This window comes from Sciurus vulgaris (assembly GCF_902686455.1).
Source record: "Sciurus vulgaris genome assembly, chromosome: 6".
NCBI classification, from domain to species: domain Eukaryota; kingdom Metazoa; phylum Chordata; class Mammalia; order Rodentia; family Sciuridae; genus Sciurus; species Sciurus vulgaris.
Window position 1 is genome coordinate 12,272,152 of NC_136466.1, and position 22,085 is coordinate 12,294,236.

A 22,085-nucleotide genomic window follows, 5' to 3' on the forward strand; every position below is an offset into this window, starting at 1 on the left:
CATTTTGGGGATCATATTTTAATTTCCAAAGCCTGGTACTGGTCTCCGCAGGTTCACTGGTGTAGAATGTGGCACGCTGTTCTTGTTTCAAGGCTGAGAGCTTCTCCTGAGGTTTTCTTCTCATGTGTACCCCTGCTTCCTCTAAGGTCACCCCTTTGCCATGTGGCCAGTCTCCATTTTCCCTGTTACAGAACATCTGGAGTCCCCCGTGTTTGCACAGGCTTAGGAAAGAGGGCTTGCGAGGCTGTCTGGAGAGACCCTTGGTCACTATGAGTTGCCTGGTATGTGATCTGGTTGGCTGTTTTCCTTCAGGAATCCTCTACATCAGAATCTTTCCATCTTTTTTCTTCAATTCTCTTTTCTGGTCATAATCTCCTTCTTCTTCTAGAAGACCAGAGCCTGTCACCATTAGAAACATCAAGGGCAATATGAGGGCTGAGGTCTCTGAACCCAGCATGCCCACTTTCATGTGTTTTCAGTGTGGCGCACTGTGACTTTGAACTTGCCTGGTGTTGCAGACAGCTGTTACGCTGCTGTGACTAAATGATCTGACCTGCATAATTATAGAGGAGGAAAAGTTTATTTGAGGGCTCATGGTTTCAGAGGTCTTAGTGCCTTAGAAGGCCAGCTCCATTCCTCAGGGCTCAAGGGGAGGCAGAACATCATGGTGGGAGAGTGTGGCAGAGGGAAGCAGCTCACGTCATCAGGAAGCAGAGAGAGAAAGTCCGCTCGCCAGATACAAAATATTTAGCCCAAAGCCACACCTCAATCCCCACCACCTCCAGCCACACCCTACCACTTCAGTCACCACCCAGTTAATTCTATCAGGGGATTAAATCACTGATTGGGTTAAGACTCTTACAATCTAATCATTTCTCCTCTCAACCTTCTTGCGCTGTCTCACACTTGAACTTCTGGGGGACACCTCACATCCAAACCATAACACCTGTATCCTCCAGTCTGGACTCTGTTCCACCCTCTCCAAAAAATAAACCTGTAGTCTTTTCCAGGTAGTTCCCTGCATACCCTTTTGGGCAGGGATCTGATGGCCTATCTCAGAAATAACTTTCATGCAGTCTTCGCAGAGACCCTCCTCAGCTCGCGCCCCTCCAGAGACAGCCGCTGCCAAGGTGCAAGGCTTTGCCCGCGGTCTGTGTAGACTGTCTCAGCTAGTCTTCCTCACTGTGGGACCATTTTCTCTTCTCTCAGTCTCCCCAGCAGGTTGGCATCTGTCCATCTGCTTTGCAGCTTCCAAATCTTATTGCTGCTCTCCTGCAATTCTCTCTGTCCTTACGACATCCTTTCAATGTCTTACCTGATATTTTCTTAGTTCAGGAGTGAGTGGTTCAGGTGGGTCATCCAACTGACATTTTTAAGTCAAAGCCTTAAATTTATTTTTCACACCGGAAACTAAAGCCTAGAGGCGGGGAGGAGCATGGTGAGGTCCCAAAGAAACCCATTTTCCTGAGCCCTCATCTTTTTAAGGCTGGGAGGAACCGAGTGTAGGCCCAAAACTTTAGGGCTACACTGGTGGAGCTGGACTAATTAAAGCGAATCAAGGTTTCTCTTACACCTGGGTATAAAGGCTAGCTCTACCACTTTTTACCAATGTGACCTTGAGGAGGTCACTTGTCCTTTCTGGGCCTCAGTTTCCTTGCATGTAGAATGGGACTAACACTCTTGCAGGATTGTATGTTTGAGTGGCGAGGGAGAGGAGTAGTCTGTTGCTCTCTAAGGTATGATGCACATTAAATGTCAGTTCCCTCTTCTTTCCCCAGAGATCTAGACATTTCACCAGAGTTCAAACAAAGTCTCCAAGCAAGGGCGGGGCCCCATGTAGCTAGAGCCAGGTGGTAAAATCCTCACAAGCCCCAGCAGGTCATGGGAGTCAGAGGAGAGGCAGGTGACCTCACCGGTCCGTCACCCCAAGAGCTTGACTTGGAAGACAAATCTGGCTTGCAAAACCTGAAGCGGAGTCATGATGAGCTTCAGTTACACCTCATTTAACTGGGATGCTTGGGCTGGAGGACTCCCCAGTACTTGTCTGGTATAAGTCTCAGTTCCAGTTGCCTGAAATGACCTCACCTCAGTCCTGGCAAATAAATGCAAGATCCTCAACACTGAAGGTGGTGGTGGCTTTGAAGGCTGGGGCAGCTCTTGGGGGTGTCTGGAAGTCACACACAGGGCAGAAGAACTGCTTCATCACTAATTCCTACCATTGGCCAGGTATAGACAGGCTGAAGCCCCTTATCTGAAGTGCATGGGACACAAGTGTTTTAGATGTTGGATTTCAGAACACTGAATTAACTTAATGAGGCATCTTGAGGATGGGATCCAGGTCAAAAGAGAAAATTCATTTATGTTTCACATACACCTTATACACATAGCCTGAAAGTCATTTTATTCAATATTTTTAATAACTGTGTGCATCAAAGTCATTTATGGCATCATGTTGGTACTCAAAAAGTTTCAGATTTTGGAGCATTTAGGATTTTGGATTATTGGATTAAGGATACTCAGCCTGTATTCTTACTGGTGCCAGGAATCTATTAGTATTCTTTGTCATGGACAATGCCAATGAATTAATTATAACAATGGTACTTATTATTATTATTTACTGAGAGCTTAAGAATGCGACACACACTATTCCAAGTATTTTGTTAACTAATTTAAACCCCATAACATCTCTATGAAGGTGATGCTATTATGAGATCGATTCTATACATGAAGAAACCCGAGGCACAGAAGTGGCACCATTAACGGGAGGTTGCGGGGCTAGTGCTTTGCATATGCTCAGTTGGAACCCAGGCATCTGTCTCCAACGTCGACATTCTCAAAATATTGTGTAATGTGCTTCCTGTTAATATTTTTTGAGCCATTAATAATTTCTAAGGAAATTGTTCTGTGTTTTCTCTGGGTCAGAGCTTTTCAACTGGACACCTTTCCCTCCCAGGGCACATCTGGAGATGTCTGGAAACAATTTTGTTTGTCACAAGTTGGGGGTGAGGGGTGCTACTGGCATCCAGTGGGTACTGATCAGGGATGCTACCAAACATCCTACACCATGCAGGGCAGCCTCTGCAGGATTCACCAAGCCCTAAATGTCAACCGTGCTGCAGTTGGGAAACCTTGAAACAGACCTGCCAGAGGAAGGCACTATGAACATTTCAACAGCTAAATGTACGAATCTGAGACCGCAGGAGGTGACAGATGCTTCGTAAGAGGACCTGGTCAGTGCTGCTAGAGCAGACCCTGGGGCCCAGGCCTTCTGAGGCAAAGTCCAACAGCCATCACCTCCTGCCAAAGCATTTCTCATGGGAATGCTTCATTTTTGCAGTATCTGACTCTTCCCCAACCTGAGTTTTAATTTTAGAAACTTTGTATCTACATAAAACTTAACACAATAACAGAATGACTATTGATGCATCCTTGCCCTAGACTCACCCGCTTTCAACATATTTCTCCATTTGTCCTACAGATCCCTCCTCCCACCCCATTCTTCTCTCAGTAGAGTGCCTGGTTTATAGCCCACAACACATGACCATCAGACACAAGGACAAGAGGCAAACGCCCTACGGCACAAAAAGCCATCAACACGTCATTGACGTCACTGATCTGCTCAGTTGGCTTAGGTTTTCCCCTCTTTCCTCTTTCCTTTTCTCCCCGAGCCCCGACCTTTCTTGGAATAAGTTGCAGACAGGATGCACATGCATCTCTCAAAAACACATTCTCCGCATGCCCATAATGCTATTATCACACCTAAGAAACTGCTGTGGTCGTCTGAGAATGTCTTTTTGGCCATTTCTCCCCCAGTGCCTGGTCTGATTTAGGCGCCAACATTTCATCTGGTTGGTAGGTTGCTTTAGGCTTTTCAAGATCTGGGTCAACGCCCTTGCAGACTATTGCACACCGTGCATTTGTCTGGCTGCATTCCTGATGCACATGAAATATTTTTGTAAAGGAGCCTTTGTGACATTTTCACTACATCACATCAGAGGGCACATGATGTCAACTGGCTTCATTATTGTTGGTGCTAATCTCACCATCTATGTTAGACGGCGGCAGCAAATCTCCAATGGAAAAGTGCATTTCACCCTCTGAAGTTAGGAAGTGACTTGTGGGGTAATACTTTGGGACCATGTAAACATCCTGCCCAACAGGAAGGTTTGTTTTATGTACGTTGGCCACCTTTCCAACAGTAGTGGAACAGAGAGAAAGAAAGAGAGAGAGAGAGAGAATATGAATCTCTTTACCTCTTTAAACTCAAGTTTCACTAGGGACAATGAAATCTCCTTTCTAGGGTGGTGGTAATGATAACTAGGCACTGAATTGTGCCCCCAAGTTCATGTGTGAAAGCCCAGATATTTGGAGGTGAGGCTCAAGAAGATAATTCAGTTTTGATGAGGTCATGAGGTAAGGCTGCCATAACAGGACAGTGACCTTACAAGAAGAAACAGAGAGCGAGCTGTCATCCTCTCTCTCTGCCACGTGTAGGCACAGTGAGGAGGCTGCTGTCCACAAGCTCACAGAGGCAGCACCAGCCCTGACCACACTAGCCCCTTGGTAGCAGACTCCAGGCTCCAGAGCCACCAGGAAACGAATGTTTGCAGTGTACGGCCCTGGTTCATGGTATTTTGTTACAGCAGCTCAAGCTAAGACAGATTCAGGGCTAAAACGCTCATGGCAGTCTCGAGAAAACTACCTGACCCAGAAATGGCTAATGAATACAACACAGTTCTTCTCTGTAGTCTCTGACATTCTGGAAGTTTTCCAAGTTGCCAAGGAAAAGGGGCAGGGCTGGGGCAGAGAGTAACAGGACACACTCTGCCCTGCCATGCCAGAGAATGAACTTTCCAGAGCGAGGGCTTCACACCGGAGGAGTGTCCAGGGGCCCAACCAAGCCAGGGCCACCCCAAAACTATGGATTCAGACTGGACCTCAAGGCCACACTGAAAGTGTTGGGGAGATGACAAAATGGTGATGGAACTTATTGCTGTCACTTACCATAAGGCCCTGGGAATGGCATTGATCCTAACCCTAGTTTCCTTATCTGCTAATTAGTGCTTGAACTGTACTTGAATTGTATAGAACTGTCATGAAGATGGACTTTAACAGCATATTCAGACTGTAGCAGAGTGCTGGAATATAATGAGCACTCAGTAAGCACAGAAAGATTTGCTTATTAAAGAACAACGGTAAAGGGCTGAGGTTGTGGCTCAGCGGTAGAGCACTTGCCTAGTACCTGGGAGGCAACAGGTTCGAGCCTCAGCACCACATAAAAATAAAATAAAGGTATTGTGCTCATCTACAACTAAAAAAGAAAAATAGTGGTGAAAGACAAAAAGGTCATTGTGCAACTTGACAGCTACTGATCCACACCTCCCAGCACTGGGAAAGAAGGGGACACTGGCCTGCCTGCTCCCCTCCTGTGGATACTGGGATGAATAGGGAAAGTGCAGCCCTGCCCTGCCCTTGTGAAGTCTCCGTACAGTGGGAGCAGATGTGTTGGCAACCTGCGATGAGAAAGATCAACAGAGCCATGGCGAGGCTGTGGTAGGGAAGGGCCTTTCTTTTTGTGAGTACTGGGGTTGAACCCATGGCTTTGATTCATGCAAGCACTCTACCAATAAATTGCATCCCCAGCCCTTTTTATTTTATTTTGAGACAGGGTTTTCTTGGTTGCCCAGTCTGGCTTTGAACTTACAATCTTCCTTCCTCAGCCTCCTCAGCAGCTGGGATTACAGGCTCGTGCCATTGAGGCTGCCCGTTGGGAAGGGGGTTTTTGACAGAGTTTTCAGAGCAAGCCTCTCGGAGGCAAGGACCTGAAGGGTGACGCTTTAAGGACAAGGAGTTGCCTTGCAAATCCATCAAGAGAAAAGCCTTCTAGGAAGGGAAACTGCAATGCAAAGGCCCTGATGTGGGAAAGTACAGGACAGAACAGGCTGCAGAAGGGGGACACAGAATGGGATGGGAGCGATTCCGTGCATCTGCACCGAGTGAATGAACAGGTGGGGTAAGGCTGGAGTTCCACTGGGACCCGATCACCGAGAGCTCCGTGGGCCATGGAAGACTGATAGGAAGCCAATGGAGGTTGTTTTCCATTGCAATAAAATAGACATAAGATACATTTCCCACTTTAAGGATCGTTCAATGTACCGTTGATGGCATTAAGTACATTCCCATTGTCGTGAAGATACTACCATCCATCATGACTATCTCAAGAACTTCGTCATCTTCACAAACCAAAACTCTGTACTCACTGAGCCAAACCTCTCCACTCCCCACCTCTCCCAGGCACTCAAGGGTTTACACAAGGAGATACAGAATCCAAGTGGCATTCTAAGATGGTTATGAGGAAATCAAATGCAAACGGCCAATGAATCACGGCGAGCACAGGTTAGGAGCAGAAGGAGCAGTGGAGAGGAGTGATGAGGAGTGAAGATGGAGAAAAACGGGCAGACTTAAGAACTGGGAAGCAACACTGGCAGCACTCAGCATGGCCAGTCCGGCAGGTGCTGGTGGAGCAGGGGTGATGGGATGTACTCACAGCTGACCTGGGAGCCCAGCTTGTGCTCCCAGACGGCATGCAGCTGCTGATACTCCTGCTGCGCGAGCTCCAGGCGCTGCTGCTTCACCTGGTAGATCTCCTTCTGTGCACTCAGAGCCTCCTGGGCCACCACCAGGTAATCCTTCAGCATGTGTTCCTGCTCCCGCCGCCATTGCACCCGGGGATCCTCAATCTGAGTGGTTTCTGAAACAGAACCCAGAGATCCTAAGTCAGCATCCTAGAAGTAAATGTTGGGTGGAGTAAATGTGGAATCTCCACGGTCAGAAAACAAGCAAAATGCATAGAAACTCACAATAAATGTAAATGGGTTAAAATCTCTAAATGTCAGAGCCTCGTTTGGATTAGTTACACAAACAGAAAATAAATGAGGACCAGTTTCCATACTGAATGCCAATCTCTGTCTGAGAAGAAGGACCAAGTTTGAGTTCTAAGCAAGACAGAGGCTTAGGGGTATTACAGATGGTCAAGGTCATCTGTTTCAGTGAAGAGTAAAGGAAATGAAAATAACTATGTTGGAGAATATGGAGAAATAGATACCCTATAGCCTGCTAGAAATATAAATTAGAACAGTCTTTCTAGAGAGCTTCCTGACCATGCAAATTAGGAGCCTTAAAATGTTGATGAACTTGACCAATCATTCCTTCTATAATAATTTAATATAAAAATAATTTTTAAAATCCAGGCAAAGATGCATTTATACAAAACCATAATAATAAGTATCAGGTACATTCTTCATGTTTACTTTCTACAAAGTACTGTTCTAAGAACTTCATACGTATTTACTTCTTCAATACTTACAATAACCCTTTAAAGTAGGTTCTGTCCCTGTCTCGTTACACAAGAGAAAAATGAGGCACAGAGAGGCTAAATAACTTGCTTAAGGTTAGACAGGAAATAACTGCTTGGATAAAGATGCTCTATTTACATTGTACACTATAATGCAACCACTAATAATAATGTCTTTGAAAGGAAATTAACAAAATGCAAATGTGCTTATAATATAAAAGTAGATGAAAATACAGTTTGCAAACTGAACAAATAATTTTGTAATTATTAAAATAAACAAATATATACATTCTCAAAATTATTAGGAGGAAACAGCAAAATCTCAACAATCAACTGGGAAGTAGGTTATTTTTCTTTGGACTTTTTTTACTTTTTAAAATAGGTGTTAACAAACATGTATAATGATAATCCAAAACATTAAAAAGATAAATATTCTTCTTTAAATGCAGCTTAACTGGGCACAAAGGCACACATCTGCACTCAGAAGGCTGAGGAAGGAGGATCACAAGTTTGAAGCCAGCCTCAGCAACCTAGTGAGACACTGTCTCAAATTACAATTTAAACAACATGTATCCCATTTGTTTACAATTAAAAAAAAAAGTAAAAAAAAAAAAATACAATTTAAAAAATGGCTAGAGATGTAGGTTAGTGGTAGAGTGCTTGCCTAGCCTGCACCAGGCCCTGGGTTCTATGTCCAGCTCTGCAGAACAAAACAAACAAAGAAAAACCAGTTGCCCAGCAGACAGGGAAGGGGGTGAAGCAAAATCAAAGAATCCTCAGTTACCTCCTGGCTGTCAGATGGGATTGTGCTGATTGACAAGCAGAGATTGTACGTTCATGGCACCTGGGGATCAAGCCTGGAGGTAGGGTTTTGCTTAGCCCAGAGTGTTACTAATTTTTAATTTTGATATGATTAAGTAAAGATAGGGAGATACACTCATTAAAATCCTAATTTGAATCTTTCCTGGGTCATTCAGAAAAACCACTGACCCCAGCCCTCTGTTCACCTAGACTAGGTCTGTGGTATTCATTTATGTCATGTGCCCTTGGGGACACATGAGCCTCAGAATCCAGGCCCTCCAGCTCTCGTTCCTCCTGATGGTGCGCTAGCATCTTCAAGGAAGGGGGCGGGTCAAAGAAGCAGGGGGCCAGGCCCTCACTCCTCCTTCCCAGGGCGGGCGGGTGGCTCAGTCTCTTGGAAGCTATTTCTGCATCTGTTAACGGTCTCTCATCACTGATCCCCAAACAAACGTGAAGCACTGTGCCCAGGTAGAGTTAGCGACTGCTGGTGAAAGGAGAAGCCAAACTACTACTTCAGGCCAGCCTTCCAGTTGTCTGTCACTGGCTACTCTGCAAGCTCTTCCTCCTCCCTTCTGAGAAAAAACAGGTGTGAAGACCGAGGACAGGGACGAGGACAGGGACGGTAGAGTTGCTTCTCATGAGGACAGCTTTACATCCCTTCAACCAAACAAGAGGGAGGAGCAAGCCAGAGAGGAGGAGGGGGAGGAGGAGGAGGAGGGGAGGAGGAGGAAAAAGAAGGAGGAGGAGGAGGGAAAAGAAGTAGTAAAAGAAAGAAGATGAAAATGGAAGAAAGAAGAAGGAAAAGCAGAGGAGGAGAGGAGGAGAAGCAAGGAGAGGGGGGTATACAAGGCTAGGCTGCAGATGGCTGGTGTGGGGGTTCCGCCTCCCCCCGGCAGGGTAGGGGACTTGTGGCTTTCCTGCAGGGACTAACCAACTGGTACAGGCCACAGAAAAGAAGCTCAGTCTGTCTTGGCCAGGCTAAAGATGTCTTTAAACGTTTGTAAACTGCTTTTCCCAGTGCGGGGGAGGGGACCCAGGGCCTCGTGCACACTGGTAAGTGCTCTACCACGGAGCTACACCCAGCTCTGAAAATCAAATCTTTAAAGTTATAAGCTTCAGAGCCAGGGGTTTCCTCAGTGGTAGAGGGCTGGCCTATTCTGTGCAGGGCCCTAGACTCAATGTGCAAAAAGAAATATGTGCATAATTTTCATTGAAAAAATGATTAAAAAATATGAAAAAGAAAAATCCTCTAATTTCTACCATTATGAAGTTACAAAACAAGAAATGGGATTTTCCTCGGCTCCAGACTACTCCTTAAAGGTAACTCTGCTTAGGCGTCACACTAACAAATGGCACCCCCTTGTTACACAAAAATCCTTGTTTATGACAAGCAAAGTTATTCGTGCACAAATGAGTAAATAATATAAAGTTCTATTTGCTGCAACGTGGACCACGTCATGCATGATGATCTCCCTCTTGTTCTCATCTCCAAGTGATACATTATGCCATCTTTCCTTGTAGGTGTATAGTCTTTTAAAGGGCTGCATTCCACAGTATGGTATGAGGGTTTATCACACCAGACCTCTGTTGGGAAACATCTGGATTCTTTTCAGTCCTTTTACAATTAATGGTGCAGCGATGAGTCTTAAAAGCATACTTTTATGAATCCATGCTAATTCTGTAGGGCAGATTTCTTAAAAGAGGAGACTGTGCATTTATTAAATTGGAACAGATACTACCAAATCACCTTTTAAAAGGTTCTGCTAATTTCTATGCTCAAAAATCTGCCTTTCTCCCCAGTTTCCAGAAAATCACTTGAGCCTCCTCCAGTGATTTTAGGTCTTTGTTGCCCAGTATAATCAGCTAACAAGCTTCCAAAAACAAAATCAGGCCCTACCCTGCCCCAGAACTCTTTAATCAGAAGAGGGCACAGAGAACTTCTGGTTGGCTAGGGAGTAGAGCACTTGCCTAGCACGGCGCACGAGGCCCTGGGTTCCACCCCCAGCATCAAAGAACGAGTTTCCTCACCCAGGGAATTCTTACATGCTGACGCGCAGGCCCCACCCCTGGACCCACACACACCAACCTCTGGTGGAGGAACAAGGCAAGGTGGTTTACAAAGCTCCCAAATAATTCCCCTGTGGCCAAAGGTGAGAACCAGTGTTCTCGAGGTGACAACACCCAGGGGCCCCGCAGTCACTGAGGCTGGCAGGTGGAAACGGAGCTCCGGGCAGGCTACCTGCTAGAGGTGGGTTGGAATGCTGGGCCCTGGACAAGTGCCCTCCATTACAGCTGGGTGGATCCGCCTTGTGATGCTGTGGATAGAGTCTGGGAGTCCATGTTTCCTTTGGCCTCAGACCTCAGCTCTTTCTTGGAATACAGAGATACTTGGGGCCTTTCACTGACAGCCTGGCCAAGTGAGCTGGCTTTGCCACCACCGGTTATGACCCATCCTCTCCTTTGTAGTACTTGGGTACACTTGGGTGCACAAACAGACACACGCAACACACACTCACATGGTAACAGCGGTCTTCAACCTGGCTATACAGTGGAATTACCCTGAGATTTCCATAACAGTGGTGTGCAGTATGAAGCAGAACTCAATGTGGCGTTTAAATGAACTCCACTGAAGCCTGGTTTCCACACCACGAAGTGGTGGAAGGCGTGCAATTTGACAGACACATACATCCTAACCGCCACATCAATCACTGGAGAGCTCCTCTAGCTCAAGACTCCCCTGTGCGCTTGCCCAGTCAACCCCTCCACGTCCCCTGCCTCCCAGTCTCAAAACTCCACAATGGTCAGACTGGTTCGGCAGATGTTCTCGGGGTCTTGCTTTGGGCCAGCACAAGGATTTCGAGACTCACTCTGGTCAGTGCTTCCGTTGTCCATTTCTTGTTATTGCTGAGCACTATTCTTTTGTATGAATAAAACACAATTCACTCTTTAATAAGCCTTGGGTTGTTTCCTGCTTTGAAGGGTCATGGTAATGGAATGAGCATGCATGTGTGAGTCTTTGTAAGGGCCTGTGTTTTCACTTCTCTTGGATAAAAACACCCAGGAGAGGACTTGCTGGTTTATGGGGTTAATATATGTTGAATTTTACAAGAAACTACCAAACTGTGTTCAAAACCGTCAGATCCTCCGTGTTCTCACGTGCAGCCCATCAGAGTTCTAGATCCTCCACATGCTCGCTAAAGACTGCAATCATTGATTTTTTTTTTTTTTTAAATTCAGTCAATGCCATGAGCATGCAGTGGTACCTCATGGTAGCTTCCATTGCTATTTCCCCAACACCCACAATGCAAAGCACATTTTTATGTGTCTACTGGCCTATGTGCATTTCCTCATTAGGAAGTGCCCAGTTAAATATTTAGCCCATTTTTTGGTTTTTTATTGGTTCGCTGGGCTTAGTGTGGAGTTATAGGAGTTCTGTATTAAAGTCAGATACATGTAATGTAAATATTTCCTCCTCATCTGTGGCTTCCCTTCTTAGTTTCTTAATGGTATCTCTTGAAAAACAGAGGTTTTAAGTTGATGAAACTCAATTTACTAATTGTTCTTTTATGGTTGGTGCTTCCTGTCACTTGCCCCCACCAAACAAAAACAAAAACACTTTGCCTACCATAAAATCTTGCACACTTTCTCCTACGTTTTCTTCTAGATGTTTTAGCAATTCTGTAGTCCATTTTGAGTTTATTTTCCTAGACATGGTATGAGGAAGGGAGAGAAATGGAGGTGTTTTCTGTTGGGATTTTTTTTTCCCTATTGATATTGATAGCAGATGTACCAGCAAGAGCTGGAAAGACCATCCTTTAGGGGCACTGGGCTTTTAAAAAGCTGCCTCAGTGATCTAAAGAGTCAAGTCACATGCCGTTAGTGTGAGCTGGTCACTCTGTAGGGGGTCCCTCCCCCAGCCTAGCCCTTCTGCTGCCACTGTTCTTCCTCAAGTCTGTCTCACCAAAAGAGGTGACTTTATACCTGGAGAGACTTTCAGAGATCACCTTGGCCAACGATTCTTCATTTGCTTTTACTTAAGTTATACACGGACAACTTAACAGTTCAGCATACGGAAAACGTTTCTTTCTAAACTGTCATGTCCCCATACCTTTCTCCCTCATAGCCCTCTGCTCAGGAGAGAGCCACTCCCAACGGGAGTCGAGTTGATGGGGTGCACTCGTGACTGAGAAGCACCCCAGCCCCGCCCTCTCACCACAGCTGTGCAGCGGCTCCTGGCCCGCGGTCCCTGCAGCATGGAGGGCGTGCCACGCTCCTGAGCAGTATCCCACGCTGCCTCCTGTCCATGCCACACACACCTGCCTTCCACACACCCCGCAAACACCCACAAGGCAGCAGCACTCTATTTTCCAAAAGCTGCAACAATAACAGCCAAAGCAACTTCCTGAAAACAGCAGAACATCTGGAAAGCATTCAGTACTGGTACCATAAGGCTGAACCTATGGTCAACTTAGCAAAAGAAGGCAAACAGCCCCGTTCTGAGGAAGGCAGCAGGAAAGGAGTACCCCATCATCAACTGAGGGAGACATCCCAAAGTCCCCAAAGTGTCATAACCTTTGACTTCAAATCCTATTTGGTCATCCCTTGGTTTCCACAGGGCATTGGTTGCAGGACCCCCAGGGATACCAAAATATGTGTGGCTCAAGTCCTTTATATAAAATGGGGTGAGGAGGTGTGGTGGGGCACGCCTGTAATCCCAGTGACTCGGGAGCCTGAGGCAGGGGGATCGCAAGTGCAAAGCCAGCCTCAGCAACTTAGCAAGATCCTTAGCAACTTAGTGAGATCTTGGCTATAAATAAAAGATTTTTAAAAATTGCTAGGATTGTACCTCAGTGGTAAACTGCCTCCCCAACCAAAAATTGAATTAAAATAAATTGGGGGAGTATTTGTATGCGATCTATGCACATCATTTCTAGATTACAATACCTAGCAAATGTAAGGGTCAAGTAAAGAACGGTCTCACTATTGTTTAGGGAACAGTGACAAGGAAACAAGAAAGCGTATGTTCAGTACAGTGGCAATCCAAGGTTGATTGAGCCCACAAATGCAGAACCTGTGGACACAGAGGGCTGACTGTACTCAGAAACACCATTAGAAAATTATAGAGAGAAAAACAAGTATAAAGATACCCTATTCCCAGCAACTAAAAGGGGGCAAAACCCAATCCAAAAAGGACATTGTAGCACTTCAGTTTTATGTGTTAAAAATATGCAGAGATAGCTGACATAAACACTAAGATCCTACTACCTACATAAAATATTTGGGGGTATTGAAAATGGCAGATCTGGAGACGATGTGATGGCCCTCAAATAGTTATGACATGGTATGATAAGAAAACAGCCGGACACATCACCTGATCACGGGCTGAGACCATGTTGGGGACAGGAAGGCTGATGTGTGAGGTGGGGAGATTGGCTCCATTTTGGAAAGGGCTGGCTGCACTTCCTGCTTCCAATTCCTCCACTCTGGTTTCTTTCTAACTCACTCCAGTCAGGCTTTTGCCCCAGTCCTTGTCCAAAGCCAAGGTCACTGGCATCACCCAGTGGCTGGAGCTACTGGCCGCATCTTGCTCCCCTTTGTACCTTACCTACCAGGAGCCTGGCACATGGATGGCCCTCTCCCGGGTTTGCTTCCTTCACGTGGGTCCTCTTGGGTCTCTGTCTCATTGCCATTGCTGGGGTTCCTTTCCTTCCTCCCCTCCAGGGGCCTATGGCTCACTCTAGGTCCCCTCCTCTGTCTTCCTTCCTTTGATCTCATCCAGGTTCGTATCTTCTAAATACTATCTACGTGCCAAGAACTTCTGAATATGTCTTCAGCCCAGATCTCTTTTCCAAACTCCAGATTCCTACCCAAACTCACCAGCACCATCAGCAGCATCAGTCAGATGTGCAATGGGTATCTAAGGCCAACATGTCCAAAAAACCCTGTCTTTCCCCCTGAGACACACTCCTCCTGGGCCTTCCTCCACCCCAAGGGTGGCAGGGCCCTCCTTTCCTTTTGCTTTCCCACCCTGCATGTGACCTTGCAGGAGATCCTGCGGACTCCACCTGAAGTACCCCCAGCACCTGGCCACTTTCCATCACATCTGTGTCTGCAGCCCCAGCCCGGGGCCCTGCACTGTCACAGTGATCTCTTGCAGACCTTCCTGTTTCAGCCCTCGCCTTGGTGAGCTCCGTTCCCAGCACAGCGCCACATCAGGCTGGCCCTTTTAGAATCTAAGTCACCCCACATCACTCATCTGCTTAAAGCTTGGCACTAGCTCCTGTAAACGCCTCAGGCCTAAGGCAGACCACCACCTGCCCTACATCCTGTGACCCTCCACCCATGTCCTGGTCCCTGGTCCTCACTTACTGTGTGGACACGTCCCTGCTCACTGACCCTTGAAGGCACTAAATGTGATCACACCTTGTGGCTTTTGCTCTGTCCTCTCTTCTCTGAATTGCCACCTTACCTCTTTCAAGTCCTAGCTCAGATCTCCTGGTCTCAACAAGCTCTTCAATCCTGAAGACCAGATTTCTTACTGTCACTGGCCACCATCACCACTGTCCCTGCCTCGCCACCCCACCCACGCTCAAGTGCACCTTGACCCCATACTCTTTCCCCATGGTGGAGAATATTTTTTAACATACTACGTCATCTGTTCATTCAGTTTATTTTCTCTGTTGCCAAAAATGAAATCTCTGTTAAAAAAAAAAGATCTTTGCCCTTTTACACTCCCATCTATTCCCAGCTCCCAGAAAAAATCAATAAATATTTGCTAAATGAATGAAAGTTAGATGGTAAATTTATGAGTAAACTGTTGTTTGATTATGCTGACCTACAACTCTTTTAAAAAATTTATTTGGTACTGGGGATTGAACCAAGGGTGCTTAAACACTGTGCCATATCCCTGGGCCCTTTTTGTATTGTATTTAGAGACAGAGTCTCACTGAGTTTCTTAGGGCCTTGCTTTTGCTGAGGCTGGCTTGTACTTGTGATCCTCCTGCCTTAGCCTCCCCAGCCACTGAGATTACAGGTGTGTGCCAGTGTGCCCGGCTGATCTATAACACTTAAGAGAGGGTTTTCAGTCTGCGAACAGCACATACATAAAAGACTGGTCAGAGTCTGTGGCACCAGATGCTCGGGCCTCAAAGGTCATATTCACACTAAAGTCCTATCAATGGATCCAGTTGCAGAAGTGGTCTCTTCCACCCAGGGACGTCACCTTCACACCAAAAGAGAATCAATAGCCTGGCAGCTGGTAAAACTACCAGACAGAATGATTGCTGCTGTGGTCCCTTTAATCACCCCTCCCTGCACACACCCCTCTTCTGCCTTCAGCCCCTCTAGGTACATTCCGACACAACTCACTACTCCTTGCTTCCTTCCATCTCTCTAGCAACTCCCAGAAGCACCTTGAAGTCCCACTCCTGCCATGAGATTTTAATGAGGGGGGATGCTCTCAGCAATTAGAAGCAGGAAAGGGCTGATTAGGGCCCCGTACAGCAGCGTTTAACCCGGCATCCCATGCAGCCCGCCAAGCGTTAACCTCATTCCCCACACACACTCAATTAGGCATATTTACTTCTCATTATCCAGGACGCAATCGTGAGTGCTAATAAAGACCTTCGCTACCCCCAACAATGCAATTAATGCTATTAGCTGTCTCTCAGAAGCTCTGGTACACGTCGGTGCCCACCACAGTCTGCTCATTCATCCACCTCAGGCATTCAGGCACAATGCCCTTTTCTATTTAGCAGAAGTCAAGGGCACACCTACTATGTGTCTTACCAGGCAAAGGGTTGGGGCTCAGGAAATGAATGAGACAGTCACAGTTGTAGGAGAACTTGCAATGACAGGTAAATGAAACTCAGGATTAAGACCCCACTCTCCAGCCTCAGTGCAAGTCCCAGCTCAGCCACTGCTTGGCTCTGAGCCTTGAGCAGTTGATTACCACCTCTAGGTCCTATTTATAAGATGAAGACAGTCATCCTAACATCCCCTGGGGTAGCTGGGGGTATTCAAGGAGATAACAACACCACCGTACAGAGCACACCCCACCCATTTCATTCCAGGCTCCTCTTGCCTGAAAGGATAAAGGGAATCATAGTTCAGATGGTCAAGAGCAAAACAGGAAAATCCTTTCCCTCTGAACACATGGGCAAATGGGCCAGCAAACTGTAGAGGACAGGAATGGACTTGGTTTTAGAGCATGCCTGGGGGATGCAGCCCAGACACAGGTGGGCTCTCCCAGCTGGGGAACTGTTCCCCAGGTTCTGCCACCTGTCAGATGAGCTTTCCCCTTTATCCAGCGATTTCTCCGTCATCATCCCAGCAACAGAGATTTGAGGAATCTGTACTGGAACCAGATCAGGGAACTGGGATCACAGATATGAAGTGAGAGCGGGCTGCCTGGCACAGTGGGCCAGACACACAGGAAGACCCATCTACTATGGTCGTACATGTGTACAAGCTGTCAGAGGGCTCTGGCTTCTCCAAAACTGTCTGGCAATGATGTTGACACATCTACTTTTTTAAAGGGGGACAAGATGCACATAAATCTATATATGTGAAAAAAGAATACATGCATATATACACACATACAATCACATACGATTAGGAAATATCTGAAATGATACCCAAGAAACTGTTAGCAGTGCTGCCTCTATAAAATCAAGGAGGCAGACTGTAGAAGTCTTACACTCGATGAAAAATTCTAAATTGTTGTTTTACAGGAGCATACATTATCTATCTATAGCCACATCGACATCTCTATCCACGTCTTCATAAAACAAAACACAATCTGGTGTGGAGAATCTCCGCTGGTGGCTCTTCTATACTTGGAGCGGGTGGAGGGGAGGGAGGCGAATGTGCAGGGGCTGGGGCAGGCAGGACCGCCGGGAACTTACTGGTGTTGTGGTCTATGAAGTAATCTCCAACCTGGGGGTCATACGCCTCTTCCCATCCTAGTGGCAGCTCATCACTAATGCAGTCGGCAAAGGTGAGCGGTTTGGTGTACCTGGCAAGGTAGAGGAGAAACAGACTCCGTCAGCCGACAGTCCCCCAAGCTCCTGCAACACCCTGCTCCCGGGGCTGGCCCAACAGATCCAGAAGTTCTGCGAAGGTGACCATGTGCTGCAGCAGTATCAGACAAGGTCACCCTAGGAAGGTGGCGATCTTGGGCCCTGGTTTTGCCACTAACTTGACAGGGGCCTGAGCAAGTCGCTTTCCTGCTCTGGGCCTCAGTTTGCACATCTCTAACTGAGGGTTTGCAGGACAGGGCTCTAAGGCCAAGTCTTGGCTTTCTGGTTTGGACTCAGGCCATCTCTGGCCTTCCCACCTGCAACTTGCTGGCCACCCCGTCTCCAGTTTTACCCTGGCTCTCTCCTGTGTTTGTCGTGCCCACCTGCCCTGCGGAAAGCTGGCTTACTACAGTATCTAGAACAGCAGATGTTCCATCCCTGTGAGTTTGGCCAGGGGTAAGTATTTATTTGCTGATTGTGATGGTTCCCAACTGTCTGCGCCCACTGCTGTTCCTCCCTAGACAATCCCAGCCACACTTAACTTTTGGCAATCACCACACTCTAAGGCCCATCTCATGGGGAGTGGATTGGTGGCGATCTTAGTGGTTACATCAAACAGGCAAATCACCCAACTAAACCAACAAAGGCTTGTCAAGCCTGGAAAACTATCACAGAGCATTTGTTGAGTACTTTAGCCAGAACATGGGGAGCCAGGAATCCAGGCACACGGGACTCAGCACGAGTGGCCACTCCAGATAGCCACTGTGGTTCCTTTCCATTGTTGCCTCTGCCTAAGACACTTATTCCCCAACTCCTGTCTGCTTCCTTCCCTCTCTTCTGGAGGCCCAGAGGGTTCTGCTTTGTACCCTTTCTATGGATTGACAAACTGAGGTACAGTGGTGCAGAATCAGAATGAATTTAAGGAAACTGAAAAGATACACATTAAAGTATTATCTGAAATATTATTTGGGTTATGAGGATTTCAACGTAATTGAAATATTTTTCTCTTCTCTTTTTTAAAAACTAAATCCCCTGTAATGTTCGTACATTGATTATAATTACAATTTTTAACAATAACTAAGTCTAGGCCTAAAAAGCATGTTATGTATATTATGACTCCTGTCTCATAGGTGCTCTTACCTGATTTTTTAAACCAGAGAATGATGTCATGTACTTACTAAAGGCCAGGCCTTCTGAAGCTCCACTGCTAGATGCTAAGACCTAAGCTCTGCTAATAAACGTTAACGAGATGGACTGAGCCTCGGAACAATCTGAAATGCAAAGCCAGCTACACTAGGGGTACAGAGGATGAAACTGAACCAGAGGGACATCTGAAGCAGGTGGGCACACAGATAACCTTTGGATTTCTATGTCTCAGTGCAAAGATCCTCACTGAGCTTAGAGTACCCATGGCTCTTCAGTGAGAAGCAATTAGATGTTTCAAAGTCATCCACACACATTATCCGCTGAGCTCCTGCCATGCAGGATGGCAGTGAGGGTGGGGGACAGGGCAGGAACACCAAAAATACATCACTTTTCCAGAAAACCATTAACTCCATGGACTGTTCCAGATTTGCATGTTGAGAAGTCAGAGCTCGGACGCATGTGAGCTACACGCATCAGCTACTGTGACGAAAGTGGATGCCCCATCAGGCAGGGCTGGCGTGCTTTTTCATGCTAGCAGATGTGGTACCCACCGGGAATAAAGGAAGTGAGGCAAGAGGACCCAATGTTAGGAGAGGGTGAGAGGAGAGAGGCTTTGGGTTTGATATTCGAGTTCCCTGGGATGCAGTCATGGCGGAAGGCAGAGGACTGATACCCGGCCTCTCCCAGCTCCTCTCTGGGGAAGAGAAAAGCTGCTTTGGGAAGGACTGCACAGCTGAACAAGAAATCTGGACAGCAAGATTCTCTCTGGAACAAATGCCAAGAGGGACATGAATTATTCAGTGTGCAGACGTGCCATTCAGAGAGTCGGATGGAGGGAAGTGCTTCAGTTGTACAGGGATTTCAACGCATAAACACACACTCTCTCTCCCCTGCCAGCAAGTGAGTTGTGGACTACAGTTCCTCCTGGGGAACTCTGGGTGCCCCTGGGCCTGCAGCATTCTCCCTGTGCAGGTGCCAAGAACGTGCACTGGGAAGAGCTGTCTGCTTTGAGATGTGGCCAGGGTGTGGGGGCCTGCTGGGAACTCCCAGCCAGGTCTGCTTGGTTTTTGCCTCCAGCCTCCACGTCCTGGGCTGCCCCAAACCCCAGTCGTGACATCAAACGACCCAGAGGCTGGAGGGACAAGAGGAGGAGGACGGGAGGGAAGGGCACCAGGCAAGAGCCAGTGCTGCCTCTTCTGAATGACAAGCTCTGAGGGCTAAAACATGCCCGCGAGTTTCACAACTGGCCCTCCTGGAACAACGGCCTGGATGCGTGGCCCTGGAGACAGGGAGGTTCTTGCAGGTGCGTGCTCAAGGGGCACACGGTGGCCAGTGGGAGAGCAGAGAGCAGCTCAGGGGCTGGGGGCCTCTGGGGGGGAGCTGCTTGCCGTCTGCCAACAGGTTGAGGGGCAAAGCTCCAGGGACACATGGCCACAGTGGGCACCTAGCGTGGTCTTCTCAGGAGGCAGTGGGGGAGTGGAAAGCCTTCTGCCAAGCCGTCATGGTGGCAATTCCTCGGGTGCGAGGACAGCTAACCTGTCTTGCATGTCCCTACTGCTCCTGAGCAAGTCCAAGTTTCCCAGTCACCTCCTATTGCCACCAGCAGGACGCTGGTCCCCAACTCGCTCTTGCCCTCCGACTCCAAGCCAAAAACTGGCCAGACTCTGGCCAAGCCTCTCCCAGCCCAGGGAAAGTGGGCAGGCTGGTTCTTCCTGCCCTGGGCTGCTTCACACGTTTCCCACCGATTTAGTTTCACAAGGCCAGATGACGCCCTTCACCTGCGGCCATAGCCAGGCACCAGGGCTAAGCCAACCCTGCCCTCCTGTGTCTGAAGGCCGGGGCCAGCAGGAAGCAGCTGCCCATGTTTGAAGGTTCCCTGCCTTCCCTTAGGTTCTAGCTCCTATATCCATTCATCTAACAAACCATCTCACCAGCACGTGAGGAGGACAAAGCTCACGGTGTAGATTCAACGATCCAACTACAGAAGCCGACGGGCCAGCCGGGCCCTGCCTCGTGGTCTAAGGGGGAGGACACAGCCCACCAGGAGCAGCTCGGTGCCATCACTGCAGAGGGTCACAAGGTCAGAAAGAACAGGTGTGAAGATCAAGTACAGAGGGGAGCAGGTGGTCCTGGGAAGCCTCTCTGAAGGGGGCCTTTCAAGGGAGATTGTGGGTGAGCTGCCAGTCAAGGGAAGATCAGAGACAGGCATCAGGAAGAGCGAGTACAAAGGCCCTGAGGCAGGACGATGTGGGTGAGTCTGAGGAGAAAGAAGAAAGTCAGTGTGGCTGGAGTGAAGTCGGCCGAGGGGCAGGGGGTGATGGGGAGGTCCCGAGGCCTGGGTTTGGGGGCTCTGGAGCCCTTGCAAGGACATTAGATCTCACACCCCTGAGCATCACCCATGTGCTGAGCCACGGAAGGTAACCCAACGAAGCTCCCTCCCCGCCCTCTGCTCGCCTCCTTTCTCTCTCTTCCCAGTTAAGGGGACCTGATCGCAGAGACAGCAGCACAGGACCATGCGAGGCACCAGGAGATGTTTGAAGGAGGCTGGTATCTGCCCTTCCCAGCAGAGAAGGCTTACACTTCGCCAGGCAGGGCGCGATCCCCAGGACCTTCCGTGACAGTACAGGTGGCCGTGATGTTCCCCAGGGCTGTGAACCTGGGGACTCAAGGGAGGTGGGCATTCTCAATGGGAGGCTCCTCTAGAGGTGGAAGGCCAAGGGGCGGGAGAGGGGACAGACCAGCAACAGGGTGTGGTCGGAGGGCAGCGGGAGGAAGGGGTGCAGGCACGGGGGAGGACGGCAGTGGTCCGCTCCGCAGCTCAGGGCAGGCAGCGCGGCCGTCACCCACAATGGCTCGGGAATGGGGTGCAGGGGTGTCTCCTTCTCTGTGAAATGGATGAGAAGTCCTGGCTCGGAAGGGTGTGGGGGGGATTAGAGGAGGTAACGCAGATCGAGTGCTGAGCACAGGGCCTCAGAAACGTGGCCTGTGAACCGATCGGCTGAGAGACATCTGCACACCAAGGACGGCGTCATACTTCAGCTCACGCCTGCTGGCGCCACCCGCCTCCTTCCTCACCCCAGAGACACATGGCAGAGGTGACAAGCCATAGGCTCTGGAGCTGCCACCCGGGTGCAGGCGCCGTCTTCACCAGCCCCTCCCTGGGGCACCATCTTCAGCTCCCTCTGATTTGGCCTCCAAGGTGAGGCTGCTCCGAGGGTCCTCCTTGCTAAGGGGGGCTGGGCCGAGCACGCGGCACACGGTCAGGTTCACAGCCCTGCTTCCTGGACGGGGAAGCTGAGGGGAGTGAGGGGTCCAGGCCCGCATGGCCCACAGAGCTGGCCCCGTGCCCAGCGCCCCGCTTCCTGGAGGAGCCGGGACTGTCCTGGAGAGCTGTGTTCAGGAGTGAAACAGACCAGCGTGGACAGGCAGCGGTTCTGCGTTTGTTCTGGAACTTGCTCCCTGAAGGAGAAGGCGTTCACGCTGGGAATTCCCAGGTCCCCCTCTCCAAGGCCAGCGTCCTCCCTCCAAATACCTGTCTCGACACTCTGACCCCCGGCCTGTGGGCTTCCCAGCCTCCCCGTTTCAGCTGGGCTGGTTCATCCACAGGCTCTCCTGGCTGGGCGCTCCACTTCTGGAATTCTTTAATGGGGAAAGGAGGAGGGGGCAGAGCTGGAGGGAAGATTTCAGACTGTCCTGCCTCCTCCCCACCTTCGGGCTGGGCCCCCACAAGCCAATGCTGGCCAGCCTCTGCCAAGTCTCCCCTT

At 48.6% G+C, this 22,085-nt stretch overlaps 1 protein-coding gene across 1 annotated transcript in view; it reads right to left on the bottom strand.

Moving 5' to 3' along the window:
* The window catches only part of WWC1 (WW and C2 domain containing 1), a 156,540-nt gene that overhangs the window by 74,784 nt on the left and 59,671 nt on the right, over window positions 1-22,085 (bottom strand). Inside the window, exons 2-3 of the mRNA XM_079145393.1 lie at window positions 17,062-17,171; window positions 6,548-6,751 (exon numbers count right to left, since the gene is read on the bottom strand). Of these exons, the coding sequence (XP_079001519.1) occupies window positions 6,548-6,751; window positions 17,062-17,171 (314 nt within the window). The remainder of the gene's footprint in view (window positions 1-6,547; window positions 6,752-17,061; window positions 17,172-22,085) is intronic.